Source organism: Scophthalmus maximus, chromosome 1, assembly GCF_022379125.1.
Source record: "Scophthalmus maximus strain ysfricsl-2021 chromosome 1, ASM2237912v1, whole genome shotgun sequence".
Taxonomy (NCBI): domain Eukaryota; kingdom Metazoa; phylum Chordata; class Actinopteri; order Pleuronectiformes; family Scophthalmidae; genus Scophthalmus; species Scophthalmus maximus.
In genome coordinates this window covers 6,785,001-6,805,000 of record NC_061515.1, presented here as the reverse complement: position 1 = coordinate 6,805,000, position 20,000 = coordinate 6,785,001, and the positions used below count along the sequence as shown (strand labels likewise).

The 20,000-nt window shown below is 42.6% G+C and overlaps 2 protein-coding genes across 13 annotated transcripts in view; both read left to right on the top strand.

Moving 5' to 3' along the window:
• grb10b (growth factor receptor-bound protein 10b) overlaps window positions 1-13,209 on the top strand; it is a 62,712-nt gene extending 49,503 nt beyond the window's left edge. For 7 of the 8 annotated variants that reach the window (XM_035623640.2, XM_035623622.2, XM_035623613.2 and 4 more), the window contains 11 exons: window positions 2,951-3,066; window positions 3,512-3,586; window positions 5,220-5,357; window positions 5,610-5,720; window positions 6,108-6,206; window positions 6,441-6,518; window positions 6,766-6,882; window positions 7,339-7,405; window positions 7,501-7,588; window positions 7,740-7,833; window positions 8,329-13,209. In XM_035623640.2, coding sequence (XP_035479533.1) covers window positions 2,951-3,066; window positions 3,512-3,586; window positions 5,220-5,357; window positions 5,610-5,720; window positions 6,108-6,206; window positions 6,441-6,518; window positions 6,766-6,882; window positions 7,339-7,405; window positions 7,501-7,588; window positions 7,740-7,833; window positions 8,329-8,475 — 1,130 coding nt within the window. In that variant the 3' untranslated portion in view covers window positions 8,476-13,209. The remainder of the gene's footprint in view (window positions 1-2,950; window positions 3,067-3,511; window positions 3,587-5,219; window positions 5,358-5,609; window positions 5,721-6,107; window positions 6,207-6,440; window positions 6,519-6,765; window positions 6,883-7,338; window positions 7,406-7,500; window positions 7,589-7,739; window positions 7,834-8,328) is intronic. The other variant, XM_035623632.2, reaches the window with a different exon arrangement.
• Window positions 7,740-20,000, top strand: part of ddc (dopa decarboxylase) — a 23,126-nt gene continuing 10,865 nt past the window's right edge. For 4 of the 5 annotated variants that reach the window (XM_035623674.2, XM_035623717.2, XM_035623707.2 and 1 more), the window contains exons 1-4: window positions 13,366-14,569; window positions 16,097-16,304; window positions 17,346-17,459; window positions 17,583-17,702. In XM_035623674.2, the coding sequence (XP_035479567.2) occupies window positions 16,104-16,304; window positions 17,346-17,459; window positions 17,583-17,702 (435 nt within the window). In that variant the 5' untranslated portion in view covers window positions 13,366-14,569; window positions 16,097-16,103. Of the gene's footprint in view, window positions 7,834-13,365; window positions 14,570-16,096; window positions 16,305-17,345; window positions 17,460-17,582; window positions 17,703-20,000 lie in introns of those variants that run through there. The other variant, XM_035623683.2, reaches the window with a different exon arrangement.

Genomic DNA, 20,000 nt, shown 5'->3' with positions numbered 1-20,000 from the left:
AGATGATTGAGGAGGAGCTTAAAAGGACGATTTTCACGTTGGGGGTTCGTTGGTTCAGTCTTCGGCCACTCCTCTGCAAATAGAAGCTTTTCACCGCGAAGGGACGTCTGGACTAATGCAGTATGAAAAAGGTTTGAACGAGGATGACTTGACCTTCTCAGAAATGAGGAATGGTGGCATTTGGTTTCATACAACACATTGAATAATAGTAGTTTTAGAGATGACATATTATACAGCAAATCCTCCACATAGGAGCAAACACTGATTGAGATATTTGAAAATATTTCGCCTCACCGAGCATGGCAGTTTCCCCTGAGCTGAATTACATCTTGTAATTTGGCATTATGACATGACACAAGGGAAATAGTCTAAACAGTAGAAAGGTGACGATCAAAAACGACCCGCTCTATCCAGGAGTTTTGACTTGCCGCCACATTAAGAAGAGAAAGAGCCCTTTTGCGATTCTGTCGGGGTGATGTTGTGTTAGACTTGGCACCGTCACAGCAAGTTCGGAAAAGCTGTGGCCAGCCGAACGCTCGCAAACCCAACCCCCCCCCCCCCGAGGTGAGGCCGATTATGAAGCACTTATGGAAGACAAGTTGAGCCTGTGCTCTGTGCTCTGTGCTCATGTCTGTACAGTTTAACAGATGTGGGAGAGAAGGGGGTGTCGTTTTTATATAGAGCAGTGTGCCTGGTAGTGAAACCTAGAAAGACGTGGTGAAAAACACATGTGAAAACACTTTGTCGCCGCTGTTTCGACTGGACAACTTGTGTCAGTATAGTTTTGGGGTTGTTTCTCCCCCCCCCCCTCCAAGAATTGACGGTAACACACGAGCTGCTCTGCTGTCGTGCGAGCAAAACTTCCACCAAATATATTGCATTATTCAAAGAACAGGTCCCGCAGCTCTAACCTAATATTTCGCCATCCATCATGATCTGATTACATTTCTCATCAGTGCTGCCGACACCATGCTGCCAAATGCAGTTAGGCCGACTTGTTGTGAGTGACATCATCTCTGGCTCGGAGTAACTCTATTCTATTAGAGCTTTTTTATTCTATTCTGGCTCACCTGGTCTGCTCAGGTCTGGAAGAACTGCTCAGCATGTTGTTTAGAAGAATCAGTAAATGACGTGTGACGAAGCAGTGGTTTAATCTGAAGGGTTATGACTTTGCCGTGTGTGAGTGTGTGTGTGTGTGTGTGTGTGTGTGCGTGCGCGTGTGTTTGGATGTGTCAAAATGTAAACATTTGCGTTTGTGTCCATACAGTACAAACAAAATAAAATGAAAATGTGAGACAAATTGGGGAAATATTTGGGGTTGATTCCACATTGTGTTATTTCTTCTTCCTGTGTTAGTGTTGCATTGTGCACACATGTTTATTACAGTAATTAACTTTTTCTAGCCAGTCTGCTTGTTTGTTGCTCTGCCAGTTCTCTGATTGCTCGATTTCTTTTCCATAAACTGTCGAATGTGGCTTGTTTTAATTGTGTTTAAAAGTGACTTCTCTATTGTGTGTCGACTATTTTATTGGCTCATATACATGTTGATTGACCCACTGGAAGATGGGAGATGAGTGTCATTAGAAGCGTCGTGTAAATATACAGAACACACTTTTATTTTTGCAGTATGAAATGAACTATGTGAGAATCCTGCTCGAGTGTGTGTGTGTGTGTGTGTGCGCGCGCAAGTGTGTGCACAGACTGCAGGTCTGCGCTGCACATGTGCCGTGATACTTAATGTGTGCACATGTGGCTGGGCGGCGGATGAGAATAGCTAGTTTCAGAGAGACCCGAACAATAGTGTGTTTGAATAGAGAGGCCTATTCCCGGACATCGCTGCCCACTCTTGCTCCGCTGCTGAATAGGATGAAATGGTCCTTTGAGATAAGTGACACTGACCTCTACTACTTGTCAGCTCCAAAAAAAAAGGGTTAACAACTCTGGGACAGTGAGGTAGTGTTGCCAGGGTGAGTCACTGTCACGAACATGAGTGACTCATCAGACAGACGACGGGATGAGGCGGAACGGAGGAAGGAAGAGTCGTGACAGTGTTGGAGGGATATGTGACACGGGGTCTAGAGAGGTAGAACCGGGGGACACATGGAGTTAGATAATGCTGTGGGATGGAGCTGTGCAGCGCAGACGCTTTCACATCAGACCATAGTGCTGCTGCAGAAAGTCGGTGAAGTTACACATTTTAATTAATTCTACTGGGGAAAGACAGGATGCCTGCTATTGAAGACGTGACAGGGAAAACGTGTAAGGCTGTTGGAATTGACTGAGTCATGTCCGGTCTCGGCATCGCAGTCGGCGCAATATAAATCACCTGACCACATTTATTCACGGACACACACTTTGAGCTGAATCACATCCTCTTCCAGAGAACGTCCGATCTGGTCTGATCATCTGTCACAGCTGGTTTGATGAGCACAAACCATTGAGAGCAGCATGCAATTTAAAAGATCCTTCTGGGCCACGGAGCCGTCCAAATGAAAACCAGGATAGTTTTGGAGCAGTCCAGGCAGATTAACCACTTTTTCATTTTTTTTTCATGTCGAATTCAGTATTGCCTAAAATTATATGCCGACTTTATTAAGTCTTTAATCATATTGAAGATTACTGGTGCTTAAAAATACATCAAGGTTCTGGTGGCTTCTCTCAAACTTTGTGGTTCCTGTCGCATGAGAAATGGTGTTAACAGATTTTTTCCTCTTAAGTTATGATGCACCAGAGAGATTTCCACTGTATCTGTGGAGTACTGCTGCCACTTTTGTGACAGTAAAAATAAGTCTTGTGTTTTTGATATTAAAGACCACTTTGTTCAGAGATGCATGTTTGTTATATTCACCTTTTCGACAGAGCCTCTTATGTGAGCTGTGCAATTTGTAGTAACAGTGTCAACGATGATCCGTCACTGCTCTTGTTCCTCTCTCCTCCTGTCTCACCTCAGAGCGCTGTCTAGAAGACCACGAGCTGGTGGTTCAGGTCCAGGCCTCTATGAGCAGCGACAGTAGATTCCTCTTCAGGAAGAACTATGCCAAATATGAATTCTTCAGAGACCCCTTGGTAATTGTTTTTCCTCCGACGTTTTTAACATTCTGTGTCACTGCTGACATCCTCATGTTGAATTATGTTACACCCAGCGCCTCTAAATCAAAAAAAAAATCCACCTGGGGCAATGTCTCTTTTTGGACGACTGGAAGACAAGCTTCACTGCTTGTTCAGAGCCCTCGGTCAAATAAAGACACTTTGAAGTTGATGCTTTACTGCTGTAATGGTAATTATTTATTTGAATGAGTAGCGACTTGCCTCACAGATGAAATGAAAGTCCCCCTGCTTTTCATATTCCATGTGAAACATTATGACAGCTGACTGTAGTAACGACATCTGCGTGTCACAAATTTCCTGCACCCTGTAATTACTGCCGCAGCCAGTGGCTGATCGTCTCTGTCTGTCTCCCTCCACCACCTTCTTCTTCTTCTTCTTCTTCTTCTTCTTCTTCTTCCACCAGACGTTTTTCCCGGAGCACATGGTCGCGTGGTGCCAGGAAACCAATCGTACAATTCCACCGTCTCAGCTCCTTCAGGTACATCGAGTGCACACGGAGACACACTCATATGCGCAGTCATTTGCGCCCCCCCCCCCCCTTTTGCCGTCCCGCTGTGCACACGGCTTAGTTTATCTTACAGTCAGCACCTGCTGCATACTGTACAATCAAGCAGACATACCTCACCTCTGACCCTGAGACAGACAGTGTGTCTCGTCAGAGCCTGCAGTAATAACTACTGTTGATCCCCTGTTGACACACGACTGTCTCGGCACATGCACCGCAGCTCCGACACCTCTGATGGATGGCATTAGTCAGTCAGAAATAGAACATACTATTCTTCACCTGCCTACTGTGTGTTTGCACAGTGCAAAATTCTCGAACGTGTGTCGCTCTGCTTATCTGCCCCACAGGCCAAATAGTGATTTCTACAAAACATACAATATGAAGAAGGGAAAAGCCCCCCCCCAAAAAAGAAAAAAGAAAAAATTCTTGGGACTTTGAAGAGCTTTTGTCTTTAATGGATGGAGGGTTTACATGCCGTCTGGCTCTCTCCTGTATCATGTAATGGAGCTGTCAGAGACAGAACCACAAGGGGAATCCATCCCTTCATCCTTGCCACTCACAGAAAGCTTTTAACTCCCCGGCTGATCACATAGACGCTTCGCTCCGTTATGCTCCGTTATAGAGCAGTCAATAAATGAATGGGAATGGGGGGGGGCAAGGCTGTGCCAGGAATCCCCGCTGTTTGACTCATTCTCAACACGAGATCTTTGCACTCAATTAGAGCGGCGTCACAACCCTAAATGTTTTATGACCTGACCTCAACCAGGTGTTTGCAATATTTTTTGCCATTATGCAAGAACCACATGTCAAATGCGAAGTTGTAAGGTGCAGCGCCTTCAAAAAGGAAAAAAAAGCCGTGTGAATGAACTTTGCGTGTGAACGCGCGCGCGAGGCCCATTGTGGGCTGTTTCCAAAACACTGGGAAACATGTGCTTTAAATATCGAAGTGTCCTCTGGAACGCGTTACCTTCTAGCCACGGGTTCTAATTCAGCTCTAATAACATAACCTGCCGCTTTCACGGTGTGGTATTTCAGTGAAACATGAAAACCGTAAATGTTCCAAATACTTGAGACACCCACAAGACGATTTAGGAGTTAAGGGTCCCCGATAGTATTTACTTAATGTCTTGGCAGGCAAATTGCATAACACTTTGTGTTTACATATTTTTATCATTTTCCTCCTTGAAATAGAGTAGGAAAAAAAATAATATATATATATATATATAATGTATATTCTAGTTACATATGTGTATATATTCATGCCAGTGTCAGGATCTGTCGGCCCTCTTCCTCACCCCTGATGTTTCACACAGCAGCACAGTGTCTGGCCTTATTGCGGTCGCTGCCGCCGTGCGTAAGAAGCCAAGCTGCCGCCCATGTCAATCATCAGCTGTCAAGTCTGGCACTGGTGCGAGAAGCCCAGACGACCGTTTATTCTCTGACAAAAAGCAATAGCCAGTGACGGAGAGCTTACGGGCTCCAGATGTGATCCTCCGACAGAGAACATCCTTAGAGCAATTAAATCCCAAAATGTTGTGCGCTGATTCCCCCCCGGTCCCCCCCCCCCCCCCCCCGCTTCATGCCTCTCTTGTTCCCATCTTTTTAGAACTTCCTCGCGACCAGTAGCTGTCCAGAGATCCAGGGGTATCTGTATGTGAAGGAGGTGGGGAGGAAGTCTTGGAAGAAAGTTTACATGTTCCTGCGGCGCTCGGGCCTCTACTGTTCGACAAAAGGATCCTCAAAGGTAACAGCATCTCGATCTGATAGAATAGATTTAATTGTCATTTTATCTTGACATGTAATTACTTTATTTGCTTCATTATTCAATCATTGAATCATGAATAATACATGAAGTGTTTCATAGCAATATCACTGATAAAAACATAATTGCCTCCAAAGAAACAGCTTGTTATTGATGGTGGTGTCTGTCTTTGAGCGTACCCCCAGGCTGTGTCTCCCTGTGATGCCCTGGCTTATTAATTATTTCTGTCTCCAGGAGCCCAGACATCTACAGTTACTCGCCGACTTGGAGGAGAGCAACATCTTCACTGTCATCACAGGCAAAAAGCAACACGGTGCGCCCACAGACTTTGGCTTCTGCATCAAGGTGAGCCTCGGATCAAAGAGGTGGGATGAAGCCGTGAGTTCTCGTGCACATTATGAGCCGAACATTATGCAGCTCCGCGTCTCACGAGGAGGGGATCGGCATGAATTTGCACTTAACATATAAGTAATACACCTTATATAATATACAAGGTGTATTGCTGGTTTACTGCTGCAGTTTTTGAATAGAGTTTGACTAGTGAATAGTTGGGGTTTTGTACATCTTCAAGTTTAACTTGAAACACTTAAAACCTTTTTTTTCCTCACTATACTTATTGGTTTTGTTGAAGCCACTGTATCAGTCACGAGTGTTGGAATTGGTGGCGGTGGTGAAAAATATGCGACATCATGCAATGAGTTATTTATCATATCCGTTCTGATTCGTTTGCAGCCCAACAAAGGTCGAGGGGAGTTGAAGGACTTGAGGATACTGTGTGCCGAGGAGGAACAGGCAAGGACGTGTTGGATGACTGCCTTCCGACTCTTTAAGGTACCACCAGCCGTAAATTAAATAAACACAGTTTTTTTAAATGTTTTTTTTGTCTCATATCATACTACGTAATTTAAACCATAGCACAGTTACAGTAACTTTGATTAGAATGCACATCGTTTCTGGGAGGTAACTTATTTGACCCAATCAGATAAGCTACCGGCAAACATGCGACCGTTTACAGTGCACAAGGATTGTTTGTCTGTTGACCGGTGTGCTCCCTCTCCTTCACAGTACGGGATTGTATTGTACCAGAACTACAAGATTCCCCAACAAAGAAAAACCTTAATTTCACACTTCTCAGCACCTGTGGTAAGTTTCCTTCTTCATCTGGAATTCCATTTAAAGCTCCTCCAAGCGTGCACCACTGAGAAGCCCCAATTTTGCTTCCAAACACTGTAAACACTTATCTGTTAACAAACTAGTCTGGCAAATTGAGGAAACAAATGTATAGCTGTTCTGATTCCGTCTGCATTTGAGTGTTGCTCCATCTCTGCACTTTCGGTCGCTGGCCTTGCCCGACACATTTTGACTGTCATGTGTTTCTGTTGCCCCCTAGCGGAGTGTATCGGAGAACTCCCTCGTGGCAATGGATTTCTCAGGGAGGATAGGCAGGGTGATTGACAACCCTGTGGAAGCCCAGAGTGCTGCCATGGAGGAGGGACACGCGTGGAGGGTGAGACACGAACCTCGGTTTTTTATGTTTTCTCTTTCAACAATGCTCGGAGCAGGCCTTTTTAAAAACATCTCTACAGATGGTGCTGTTTATTATGCTTGAATATTCATACACAGCAAATCTCTCCCCCCCCCGGTTGTAAGTGTTGTTTTTTCATTTACCAAACTGAAAAAACAATGTTGTTTGTCTTTTCATGGAGCTGATATTGCTCTGGGGCGGATGTCAAAATACGAAAAGTGGCACATGTAGTCCAACGAGGTTGGACTATCTTAAATGATGTCGCTACGACTGCTCTTCGCTGCAAAAACTTTTTACGTTTAACCTGAGATTTTTCTTTATTGTATTATGAAAAATGAAGCTTCAGCACCGAGTGTGATAGAAATACCCGTTGTGAGGCACCGGACCAGATCATGAACTAATTCCTGTTGTGTTGTCTCCGTGTGGCATCTCTCTCAGAAGAGGAGTCAACGAATGAACATATTGGGCTCCCACAGTCCACTACACCACTCTTCACTAAGCTCAGGTAAATGTAAAGAAGTTGGTATAATATAAATAATATGACATATTTTCAAAAATGTATTATGATCTAATATGTATTTTTTTTTTTCCCCTCTACAGTCATCCACATAGCACAGCTGTGGTTCCATGGCCGGATATCCAGAGAAGAATCCCACCGCATTATCCACCAGCAGGGACAAGTGGATGGGTAAGTGAGCTGGAGCAATTTTAGACATGCATTTTTTTTTACAGAATTTTGAATAACAAGAATATATTTTTCCTCACTGCACGCGGGTGGAAATTAAGCCGACCTGAATGTTTTTTTTTCTCACGGTGTCCTCCTTTCTCTCGCTGCATAGGTTATTTCTGCTGAGAGTCAGTCAGAGTAACCCCAAGGCGTTTGTGCTCACGTTGTGCCATCACCAGAAAATCAAGCATTTCCAGATACTACCGGTATGAATTCCGTGGTGTTTGATAGTTCTTACTCTTGTGTAATTTTTGTGACGCGTCTGTCCTCCACAGCACGTAATAAAAAGCAACCTTGACCCCCTTGATCAAAAATGATTCATGGCAAATTGATTGTACTCCCTTACAGGTCATATTGTTGCACCTGTTTACTCATTAACTTTAACATCCTTGTCAAATATATATTTTTTCCAATTTTTCTTGTGCCAAAAGCAATGTTTACGTGAGTTTTGTCAATCCCCACAAAGCCAACCAGTAAGGGCAGACTTTGAAAATGTGAGTTTGGTTATATTTGATTAGAAAATATCGCCCGTAACCAGTGCTTCTCTCGAATGTAGGTAATAAAAAATGATGCGATGATAGCAAAGCAATATTTGTTGCCAAAGAGCCCGACCGTCCGAATCTGTTTTTCACCTTCTCTTTTCTTTCGACATCTGTCGTGTCCCCGCTTGCTCTCACCCCGGACCCCTTCGACGCCGCCAGTGTGAAGAGGACGGCCAAATTTTCTTCAGCCTTGACGACGGCGCCACCAAATTCACCGACCTGATTCAGCTGGTGGAGTTCTACCAGCTCAACAGAGGAGTGCTGCCTTGTAAACTCAAACACCCGTGCACCGTCGTGGCCTTATGACACCTTCGGATCGTCTGAACCCATGAGCACCCCCCCACCACCCCCCCGGCCCCCGCCGCCCCCATCACTTGACCTGACTCTGCCTGATAACAGGCGAAACAAAAGGAATCGTGGCTGTCGGGTGGTTCTTTTGTTTTTAATCTTCATAAGAAGCTGGTGAATTGACTGATGTTTCACTGTCGTTATTGTTTCATGTCCTTGCGAGTCCGCCAGAGGCTGCTGACGCGTTGGAAAACAAACACTGCCACTTGTGTCAATGCTGTTGCAAAATCTTCCACAGTCATCGATAAGCTTGGACCCCAAATCCTTTTGAGTTTTGAAGCGAAGGATGTTTGGAAGGATGACAAGTCAAGCTTTTTCGTCAGGACCACTCTGCTCTCTTGAGAACAAGCGGTTTCGCCATTCAAACTTTTCATCGGGCGTCGTCAAAGAACATACTGTAGATGGAGAGTTGATTGGGTTTTTTTTTTGCACTCAACGAACTGGGCGTGGCCTTCGACAGTGAATGACCTTTGTGCTGCTCAGCTGTGAGACGGCGCCGCCCCCCCGCTAGTGTCGCCGGCGTGCAAAGGCCCAAGTTCAGCGTGGATGAGATTTGGAGGCGCCACAAAGAGAGTTGCTGTTGAATCTTTTTGAGGTTCGAATATATCAGAAGTTTGTCAGATGTTCAAACGAACCTGGAGGAACTCATGCAGAGGAGGAGTCTGGAACTATTGGAACAAAGTATTTTTTTTATAGTGGACAATAAAAAAGTCTCATTTGTCCATCCTCCCAGAAATTCATTCGCTCATCTCTAAAAACACAGGGTTTCTTTTTCTTATCGATGCATTTATTGAAGTTATGTAATGTTATCAGTTTTATCTTTTGTAAAAAAAAAAATGTAAAAAAGAATTAGGTCCATTTTTTTTCTCATTTTTTTTGCATTGTGGATACTTGCAACTCTTCATTAATTACCTGATCTACAATGAGTCATTCTGTACCTGTTATTCTGTTCCCGGTGAAGTCTTTCCCAGCACACTAACATTTAAAGTAGTAAGCATGACTCGAACCGCCGAGGTGTCGTTCAGGCTGTGACCAGGAAGACAGCTCTATTTTTTTTTTTTTGAAGTGAAGCCATATGCAGTAGTTTTATCCATTTTCCTTCACCGCAGGCTGACGCCTACATAAAAGCGACCCGTTGCACAAGATTAAACGCGGGACAATGGAGAGAATCGCTGTTGTGTCATTGGAGGTGAAGGGTAACCACTAGCAGTTCCATCGGGAGTTCAATAATACAAAAAACCAGTCAGCAAATCAAAGGAAAAGACCAATCTCTGTCACTCATTGCCAAACAAAAACTGCTTCAGCCCGGAGACACAGTGGACCCTGCGGGAAACACCTGTCCCACTTCTCGACCCTCCTCCTCCACACGACGATTCCGGCGCTCGCCACCTACCTGCCGCAAGTCAGTGAGAAGGTGTCAAGCGTTGATGAGGACCGGTGCGCGGCCTAGTGTGCCCTGGCGCCGCGCTGATAGCAGCCTCTGTGCATTACACGCCGCATGACGCGGCCTTTATCTGCCTGTGAACATAAAACACTTGCTGCCTACTGCGCATCCACCTATCTCCGAATTCGGACGGACCGTCGACGAAACGCCAGCAGCGGCTACAGTGTGGGAAAGATGACGTAGGGATAAGAAGTTCGTCACATAAATCGGAATATTGAAAACGATGCAGAACAGAGCTGCCTCTCGTTCTCCCTCTCTTCCCAGTGTCCACTTTGTTTCGCCCTACTGTCGGATGACGTGAAGCCATTCAAGCGTTTTGGGAGCAACATGAGAATAGAAATTCTAGACTTAAGGCTGCGACGGTCCTTACTGGGCCCATGTTGTTTCAACCCATGTGGTTTGTATTTGAGTTTGCTGATTTGCTCCCCGGCACATGCTTGTGTTTTTGAACACACAAACTGTTAGTCTGAGAATACTGAACGTGCATTTCAGCAAAATCAAGAGTTTTCCCAATGCCAGCCAAGGTCAGTCAAGGGCCCCCCCCCCCCCCCCCAAAAAAAAATATTTTGATGGATTTCCCTTTGTGTTTCGTTCAAACGGGGGCTCCCGTGATTAACTGCTCAGTACCCCGGGGATGCTGGTTTTGTGGCACGGATTGATCATGTCTGGCAGAACGGAACAATATGGATATCACATTGAAAAGCCATCCGAAATTTCGGGGAAAACAAAAGGGAAATGATTCATATTCATGTTTGGATTTCTGTTCATATCTACACCCAGCGTTGTCACTAAGTCTCCCCCCTGGAAAATTGGGTTCAGAGTCATCCTTTTTCAAATGTCTTACCACAAATAGCTTTTTTGTTTTGTTTTGTTTCTTCACCTGAAATTGTTTTAGTCCTTGTTTTGTTGGTGGTAGCTCTGTTCAAGGCCACCAGCCAGCAGATTATTAGAAATGTATTTGTATTTACCGACATCGATAGCCATCTTCTATTTACCTGCAGGTTGTTTTAAGGTAAACTGAACATCTGGGATGCAGAATAGCCGCACTATATCGACACTTTGCGTGGTCACCATCTAAGATGCAATGACTCAATCATTTTTATTTTTTTTTTATTAAGTATTGTTGCAAGCAAAATGTATTTATTTATCTGGATGTGATTACTTGAAAATTTTAGATTTTTCTTTTTCTCAGCGCTGTTCTGTACTGTTTTTTCTGTTGTCATTACCATGAACTGATTGACCAGTGTGATTAATTATTATAATTATTATTATTATTATTGTAATGACCTAGCAACTATTGAGTTTCGTTCTTTTCTTTTTTCTTTTAGTTTTGATCATTCAAAAATATTTTTTTCTCATCATCAACTCTTTAATTGTTATGAAGTGATGTTTTAAAGCACACCGGCATCCGTAGTATTACCATTGTCATTCCAGCCGATGAGCGCTGGAATGATGTGAAATTGAAAACAAAATGACTTGACTTTCCCAAAGCATTAGTCACGAAGATGGTTGTTCATCTTCTTTTAAGAATTCCAACCCTTTTATGATAAAGAAAAAAAACCTACAGTTTTCTCATCATCACTGTCGTGTTGTGACACTCAGATATGAATTCAAGTAAAAAATAAAAAAAGCTGCAGATGTTTTGGGAAACTGAACTCAACATGCTCATAATTCATTTTTGAAACGCCTTGAATTGTAGACATTTAGATGTAGGAAAAAACCCTTTACATTCAAGTTTAATTTTTTTAACTTCCTTTTTATTAAGATATGATTGCAGTATGAATAACAACCACCACCCCTACACTTACATTAAGAAATGACAGAATCATAAAATATTAAGACTTCACTGAAACGCTGATGTCAGTGATTTCTAAGCACTAATCTCCCGAGATTCCGATTCGGTCGACCCACTTTGCTCTCGTTCGCAAATTCCCAATATTGCATTTTTTTCTTTTCTTGTCATGGTCATGTATTGTAAGGTGGAGTTAGGGTTTGCATTACTGTCACAGTGACGGGATCTTAGTTACTCTAAATGCAAAAAGGAGGAAAATACATTAAATTAGACAAATAAATCAGGTGATTTGGCGATTTTTACACTGATGAATGTAACTGGGTTGCTCAGGGTTGATTAGGAGCATGTTCAAAACTACTGGTCCATCAGATCTTTAGGACTTTTAATGTACAGGATGATGGTGACTCGTGAATATTGTAGTTTCATTAAGCTGGGAGCTGTTAACGTTTTCTCCATTGTGTGCACCACCCATCTGCTAGTTGTGATTACTTGAAAATATATTTGCTACAAAATTGATTAGATTCCAGTACTTAAAAGAGTACTTTTAGTTTAACAGTGTTTTTTAAATATTATTGTTTAAGCTGTTCATAAAAAAAATAAAAGGCCTGGCTACCTGAATGCCACCAATTCTAGTCATTTTAGAAGCAAATGTAACCTAATCTGGTTAATTTCTATCATATTACGCTGTGTCTTATAGAGATGATCGAGTGCACACTCAAAATGTGTAAATAAAATAACTGCCAGCGTAGCCCAGTGTCAGTTCTGGTAGCCCGGTGACTCGTAAACCCAGATGGTGCCGCTGGTGACTTGTCTTGCTCTGCATAAAAACCAGTCCTGACCGTTGTCGGGACGATTCACGCTCAAAAAGTGGCACTCTGGCAGAGCACTCAGGTGATCGAGTGTGAATGCTCGTATGTTCAGCTGCAGTTTCAGTTTACTTTTTGCAAAATTGTGAACGAATTGGCCCCAATCCTGCAGAGATGAATTGATTTGATTATCATCTTGGCTCTTGTGCATTTTCACAACATAGTCACAATGCAAGATACCATGGCTGTGCAAATGAGTTAGGAAATATACACACACATATATATATATGTCTATATGTGTGTATATATTATATATGTATATATGTGTGTGTGTATATATACACGTGTGTGTATATGTGTGTGTGCGTGCGTGAGTGTGTATATACATATATATGTATATATATGTATACATATAGAAATATAATAAACTATTACATATTTCAGGGAATGCAAAAAAGAAAACAGTAACTTATCTCTTTGTTTTGTAAGAGAGAGCTCCTGTATTCATAATGTGCTTTGCTTCAGTCTGTAAATAGTCGAATGGCTTATAAATCATAATTGTAACCTTTTCAGGTATTTTTGTACAAATAAGGGACTGATATATTCTGTTTATTGTAACTAGAATAAAACATTAATACATTGATATAAAACGCCTGTGTTCGTCTTCATTGAGATAAACCTCCTCTGAAAGCATTCGCCGACTTACAAGAAAGTAAAGGAGTGCGACACAAACTTATTATCATATGTGCACTGCTTGTCATGAATATGGCTATGTGCGTTCATACTATGATAAACAAATATTCAAATTTCTAGGTCCTATCCCGGGGTCAAATACAGATTTTTGTTAGCTTGCTACCTCTTTATATCAGATTCTACAGAAATTCTTCTTCAAGAGTAATCCATGGTATTTCCACTAGATGGCGTAATGCCACAAGTTCCAGGACTGAGTCACCACCGTAACTAGATTTTGGGAAAAATGGTAGTATTTAAATCTTGCGAAGGACTCATTATATGACACACGTATGAATGAAATCAGGTTAATGTGCGGACCCGCAGTTGGAACACTGGTTATATTGAGGGCTGACCCTTTGACCCCCCATCTCTGTGTCACACCCTTTGGATTATCAGTCATGCAAAAATAGTGAGATTTCAAGGCCTTAAGTTTCGTTGTGGGCAAAGAAAAAGATTAACATGTCTGAAGCTTTGCAATCCAAAGCAATTTTTACATAATCTATTACAGACACATACACACACAAAAAAAAATCCCAAAACAATGTTAGTTTGAGATACTTTTATGTCAGTGCGGCATACTTGGGTACAACTTGTGAAATCCACCGCAGTGACCCTGCACTCATGCTTCCCTTGTTAATTTTATAATGTTCATCATTTGCTGACACTGCAGTCGTTTCACAGCAGTGTTTTACAACACTTTCCAAGACTGTACTCCAGATTGACTACCTCCTGACAACAGGATGGTTCTGTCCATATCATCACACAGATTTTCCAACCTCCACTGTGGTTATTTTGTATTATGTATTCGATATGGACAATGATTTGTGTGTTACTGGTTCAAATGTTGTTTTTTTTCATTATCGAAGCTTAGGTGATGATCCGACCATGTTTGAAGACACAAATGAAGGCAAATCCCAAAGGGCTCACTTACTTTTTCTCGCCACTTATCCATGTTCCATCCGTGTCATCACAGATATATCACTTTGTACTTGACACAAGCATATTTACATGCACTCGTGTGTGTGTGGCACCGTTGTCGCAGCTTCAGATGCATATCAATCCGTCTCTCTTGCAACTGGCTGTGAGCCCCGTTCCCATTGGCTGGCCGAGCGGGGCCCAGCGGGGAGGGGTTAGTTAGTGGCAAGATAAAAGGAGCAAATGCCTCCTGTCCTGCCTTCACACACAAACACACTCACCACGTGCCTGGCTTTCTGTCTGTGGACACTGAGGAACAGAATAGATCCACCGTCCACGCAGCCGAAGCTCTCACCTGAAAATGTAAGTATATAGATGCCCGCTCACACACACTCACACACACACACACACAGACACACACTCTCACACACACACAGACACACACTCACACACACACACACACACACACACACACACACACAGACACACACTCACACACACACACTCACACACACACACGCACACAGACACACACTCACACACACACACACACACTCACACACACACACACACACACGCACATGTCTAATCCTATTTGACATCATGAGAAGGATAAGGGCTCTGGCTCCAAAGAAGGGAAACAAACATGCAGGGTGAAACACTTGTTGGATGATAAACCCCTTGTGTGCAAGCAAGGTGCAATGTTAAAATGTGGCTGTGCCTTCACTGAACAATGTTTATCGCTACGGACCGGCTGCAGATCATGATTTGATGAATGCCGTAAACGTGGCTCGCTGGTAAAAATGTAAAGAAAACCCGGGCTCTGTTTTTACACAAGTTCAGAAAACTGCCCCTTTGCACACTGTCATGAGCGGATTAGTCTGTAACAATGTTCTACCAACGCACGACACAAATCGTTTTTAGCTGCCGAGCTTTTCTTCACGTCGAATCTGTAGAGTCAAATGGAAACCAAGCTATGATCAGGAGCTGCGAAGGTCATGCCTACATTCAAATTATGCAAGCTCATACAAACTGTGTCAAGGAGCACGGCTTAGGCTGTGTGTGTGTGTGTGTGTGTGTGTGTGTGTGTGTGTGTGTGTGTTTGTGTAGGTGTAGGTGTGTGTTTCACACCATGTACTGCCTGTGTATATTTCTGCAATCATTAATCATTTTCTTGCCCGAGAGTAGAATTAGATCAAATGACAAAACGTGACGCTCTTCTATTGTATTTTCATTTTTAAATGAATCAAAAAAATGGGGGGAAAAAACTAACAGACACTAATTCCCTAGCCCCAAGTTAAACTTTTGAGAACATTCTCCAATTTTTTTCTTTTATTTAGTATCCTTTAGAATCTATATTTTTCTCTTTTGAGCATTTTTTCTGAGTGCCCCATTCGTATCACCCTGAAACAACATTTGGTTAAGTAAAAAGAGATGTCTTTTGCCACACCAAGATTTAAGAAAATGCTCATTTGAGAGCTACACCAGACTTAAGATTTGAAAAGGTAACCAAATCATTGCGTAGAATAATTTGCAAATGTCACGTCAGTATCAAAATAGAATAGTAGAGTGTCACTGCATCGCTGACATCGGACGATACATTTCAGAGTAGGTCTATGTATTGATTGTAATTCCTTGACAGTCAGTTCATCCAGTGCGAATTCCTTCTATCTCATGTTTACTCTACAGTATCAAACACTCACGACCTCGCGTAACGTCATGAACCTGGTTAACTCTGCAATAATAATCCCATTAGTGTCATACTGGTGAGATGAAAGGTGTGTGTGTGTGTGTGTGTGTGTGTGTGTGTGTGTGTGTGTGTGTGTGTGTCTTTATAAAGCAACAACAATTTGCTCGGGGAATGGCATGTTTCTGTGATGTTTTGTCCAGTTGCACCATGGATGCAGCAGAGTTCCGTCGCAGGGGAAGGGAGATGGTGGACTACGTGGCCGACTACCTGGAGAACATAGAACAGCGACCGGTCTACCCAGATCTGGAACCGGGGTACCTCCGGCCCTTGATCCCCGCTGAGGCTCCACTGGAGCCGGAGACTTTCGAGGATATCATGAGAGATGTGGAGAGGGTCATTATGCCAGGGGTAAGATTGGGGATTTGCTGTGATGTGCTGAATGTTGTAGGTGCAGTGTCTGTCTCGGCTAATCATAAAATACTGACATAGCCAGAAGGGACATGAAACCATGTGTTCGGTTCATTTAAGCAATATTGCGACAAGTCCTCCGACAGATGGGCCCAAATACGACCCAATTGACCGTTTTCTACATTGGCGAATAATAGTTATAAGTAAAAAAAAAATCAATAAGCTGCTTGAACAACAGTCTCATATATCGCTATTGCACCAGTGAAATATTTCCATGTCTCATGACCTAAAGAACTTTTCAGCAATAATAACCAGCAACAACTGATTTTGTTATTTTATCATTTATTGTGTCCCATCATAGGGTAGCATAAAGTAAATGATATGAAAAGTGATATTGTGATATTGGTGGAAAATCTTTTGATTTCTTTTTTTAAATATAGACATATAAAAGGATGTTTTACTAAGCCGTTCGTTAGGACATTGATATTCATTGACCTCATTCATGCGACCAAGTCATCTAGAGGTAGTTTCTCTCAACGCTGCATGACATACTGAACATTTATTCTGCTGCCCCATATGCATATTGCTCTTAAAACAATTACCATGGAGAAGAGAAGTGAAGTGTTTTGGACAACATGGCGCGTCATTGGCCGGCACAGTTGTCCTTGGTTTAAGAGCTGGTAAGTTATGTCTATCTTGGTCTCTGGTTTTCTCCGACAGTCCAAACAAAATGGAAGCTGGGAACATGCAAAGGTGTTTGTCTGATCCATATGGCATTGATCTCTACGCAGTTTTTATGAAACTGGTCACAAACAGTGCAGGTGGTTGCGTTTTGAAAACTCTTACCCTCTCTTTTAAAACGAAATGTCACTCCTCTCGGAATTGCAACATGGCAACAACACTGTCACTTCCGACACATCCGTTCCAATACCAAAAATGGGAATAGACGATAGTCAGTAATAATTTAAGCAACCACCTGTTCCCATTGCAGAAGGCGGTCTTTCTTTCAAATCATGGAAGTGTTCGCACGTCTGTCCCCAGGTGACCCACTGGCAAAGTCCGTACTTCTATGCCTACTTTCCGGCTGCTTCCTCGTTCCCGGCCATGCTGGCTGACATGCTGAGCGGAGCCATTGGCTGCATTGGATTCTCCTGGGTAACTAAAAGCTGTGATGTGTCGCTATGTCAAGGCCGTCTGTATCTTCAGGGCAGTCCTGCATTGTGTGCAAACGCCGTCCGAACATTTTCAAGTGTCCGTTTGTGTCTTGTGTGTTATCAGGCAGCCAGCCCAGCCTGCACAGAGCTGGAGACAGTGATGATGGATTGGCTCGGCAGGATGCTGCAACTGCCGGAGTGTTTCATAGCCGAGACTCACGGCCACGGAGGAGGTGTCATCCAAGTAAGTGTCATTGGAACCATGACTCTTTCAGTGTTTTACATGTCTTTCTGTAGATGTAGTTCTGCATCTGTCATTTTTTTTGTAGTAGCACTTGTCAGTGTGACTTGCAGAAAGACAAAGGTGTTTATACGCACTCACCTGAAACCATAATCATCAGCAATTTGTGTACTATTGATTTGTCGTGTTTTTCCTTCGCTGCTTCACACTGGCTGAACAATGGCAGGAAATTGCCTTTTAATATGTCACCCAATGGCAGACAGATGTGACGCTGATGGGGCTGGGATTGTTTCGTGTGGTCAAAGGCTAAGCATTAATTTACAGTTCCACTGACTACAGCAGATGCAGCATTGACTATATATATATATGTGTGTGTGTGTGTGTGTGTGTGTGTGTGAGTGTGTGTGTGTTTGTTCATGAGACTAGTGGAGCATGAGTGTGCACTCTGATGACAGATCATTTCATACCTCCTCTATTGTGACCACCTTTGTGTGTGTGTGTGTGTGCATGTCTGTGTGAGTGTGTGTGTGTGAGTGTGTGTGTGTGTGCGTGTGTGTGTGTGTGCGCTCATCTGGTTCAAAGTGTTTTTGTTTCTGTCTTGCCACTCTCCTTTTTTTAAGAGCAGCTTACCAGCTCACTATGGCAACAAATGAGGCTCTTTTCACTGCAGCGGGGCTAATGAGTGTTGTGACAGCACATTGCCAGCCTATTATTATGAACCTTATACCAACACAAAAGGGGAAGTGGGATGGTTTCAAAAAGACCCTATGTTGACCTTAAATTTCCCTTCATTATTGTGGGCTAGTGGAATAGTAGGTGGGAGAAGAAGACACTCTGGCTTTGATTAAAATTAATGAGACATTACAGGATTAACTAACTAAAAAAAAAAAAATAGATGTAGTATCATTCCATGGATCATTCTGCATGTAGTTGTTGAAGGCAACTTTCATCTTTTAATTCATCATCCTCACAGCAGAACATCAATTTCTATCCCATTCCTGCGGTTGCCCGTTTTCTTGATCTCTTTAAGAAAACTGTTGTTATTCTCATTGTTCATTTCCACACATTACACATTGCTTGATATGTTGTATGTAGTAATTATTCAATTCCATTTAATTTAAGTTGTAGCATTTGTTTGTGGTGAAATACAACACTATCTATTACACATATATATGTATTATTTATTACAAAATTTAATTAAATACATTTTCACAACTCTTGTGAACCTGAGATTTCCGTAAAGCCACAATTAAACAATTCGTCTACATGAGCAAAGGTCTATTTTACAAGAGATTTAATGAAAACTGTTCAGCTTCATCGCAAAATTATCATTGACACGGTGCTCTAGGATAAACAGGTTTTTCTGCAGATTTCATATGAATCACTTGGGATAAAGGTAAATATCGAGAATCGTGTGGTTTACCTGTGGAAATGATATTACGCTAAAGTGCCACCTCAGATTAATTGAAAAAAGAAAGAAAGAAAGAGAGAAAGAGTAGATTTCACAATTACTGGATTTCTAAGCGGGTTAGATGGATGAAAGGCTCAGAGGCAGCTGTCTGAAGAAATCAACAGGAAGTACACTTGGGTACGTTTGGACGCCTGAGGTTGTTGATATTTTTGTTAATTTACCGCCCCCCCCCCCATAACCTTTTGCAATTCCTTAGAGCTTGCGCCCTGATCATCACAGCACTTTGATGGATATGTTGGCTGATTGATCCGTTCAAAATTGACAGCTATATTGGGCCTGTTTGTGTGCTTGGGTTATTTGTGCTTACTGACTGAATGATAACATTTCATCGACGTTCCCGTGGTAATGTTGCCTCGAACCATATTGTCTGGATCAGGCTGGCTGGATGATGACTCATCATTCCGTTTGTACATGTAGTCATGAAGAGGTGTCACGGGAATTCAAATCAAAGGGAATATCCGACTGCACACCTTCCGTTATGCCTTCACTCAAATATATTTAGATTTGTTTTTTTGTCAAGTCGTAACGCCACCAGGTGATTGATCAGTTGCAAATATGGTCCGAGAGCGACATTATTTTTGATGTTATGGGCACAACCCCAACGCAGCAATAACAGATCTTGCACATTCGATCACCCAAGACACCTGTTAATGCCGCTATAACACATCCAGTAGGCTACATACTAGCATCAAATACAGTATGATCTTCAATGTCATTGAAGATCATGTCCTCACACAATCTTTACTTTGGGTGTGTTTACATTATGTCAACATCACCTGTCATCGGGATACTTCAAAAAATTGGTGCATGTTGACACCATATTGTTCTTA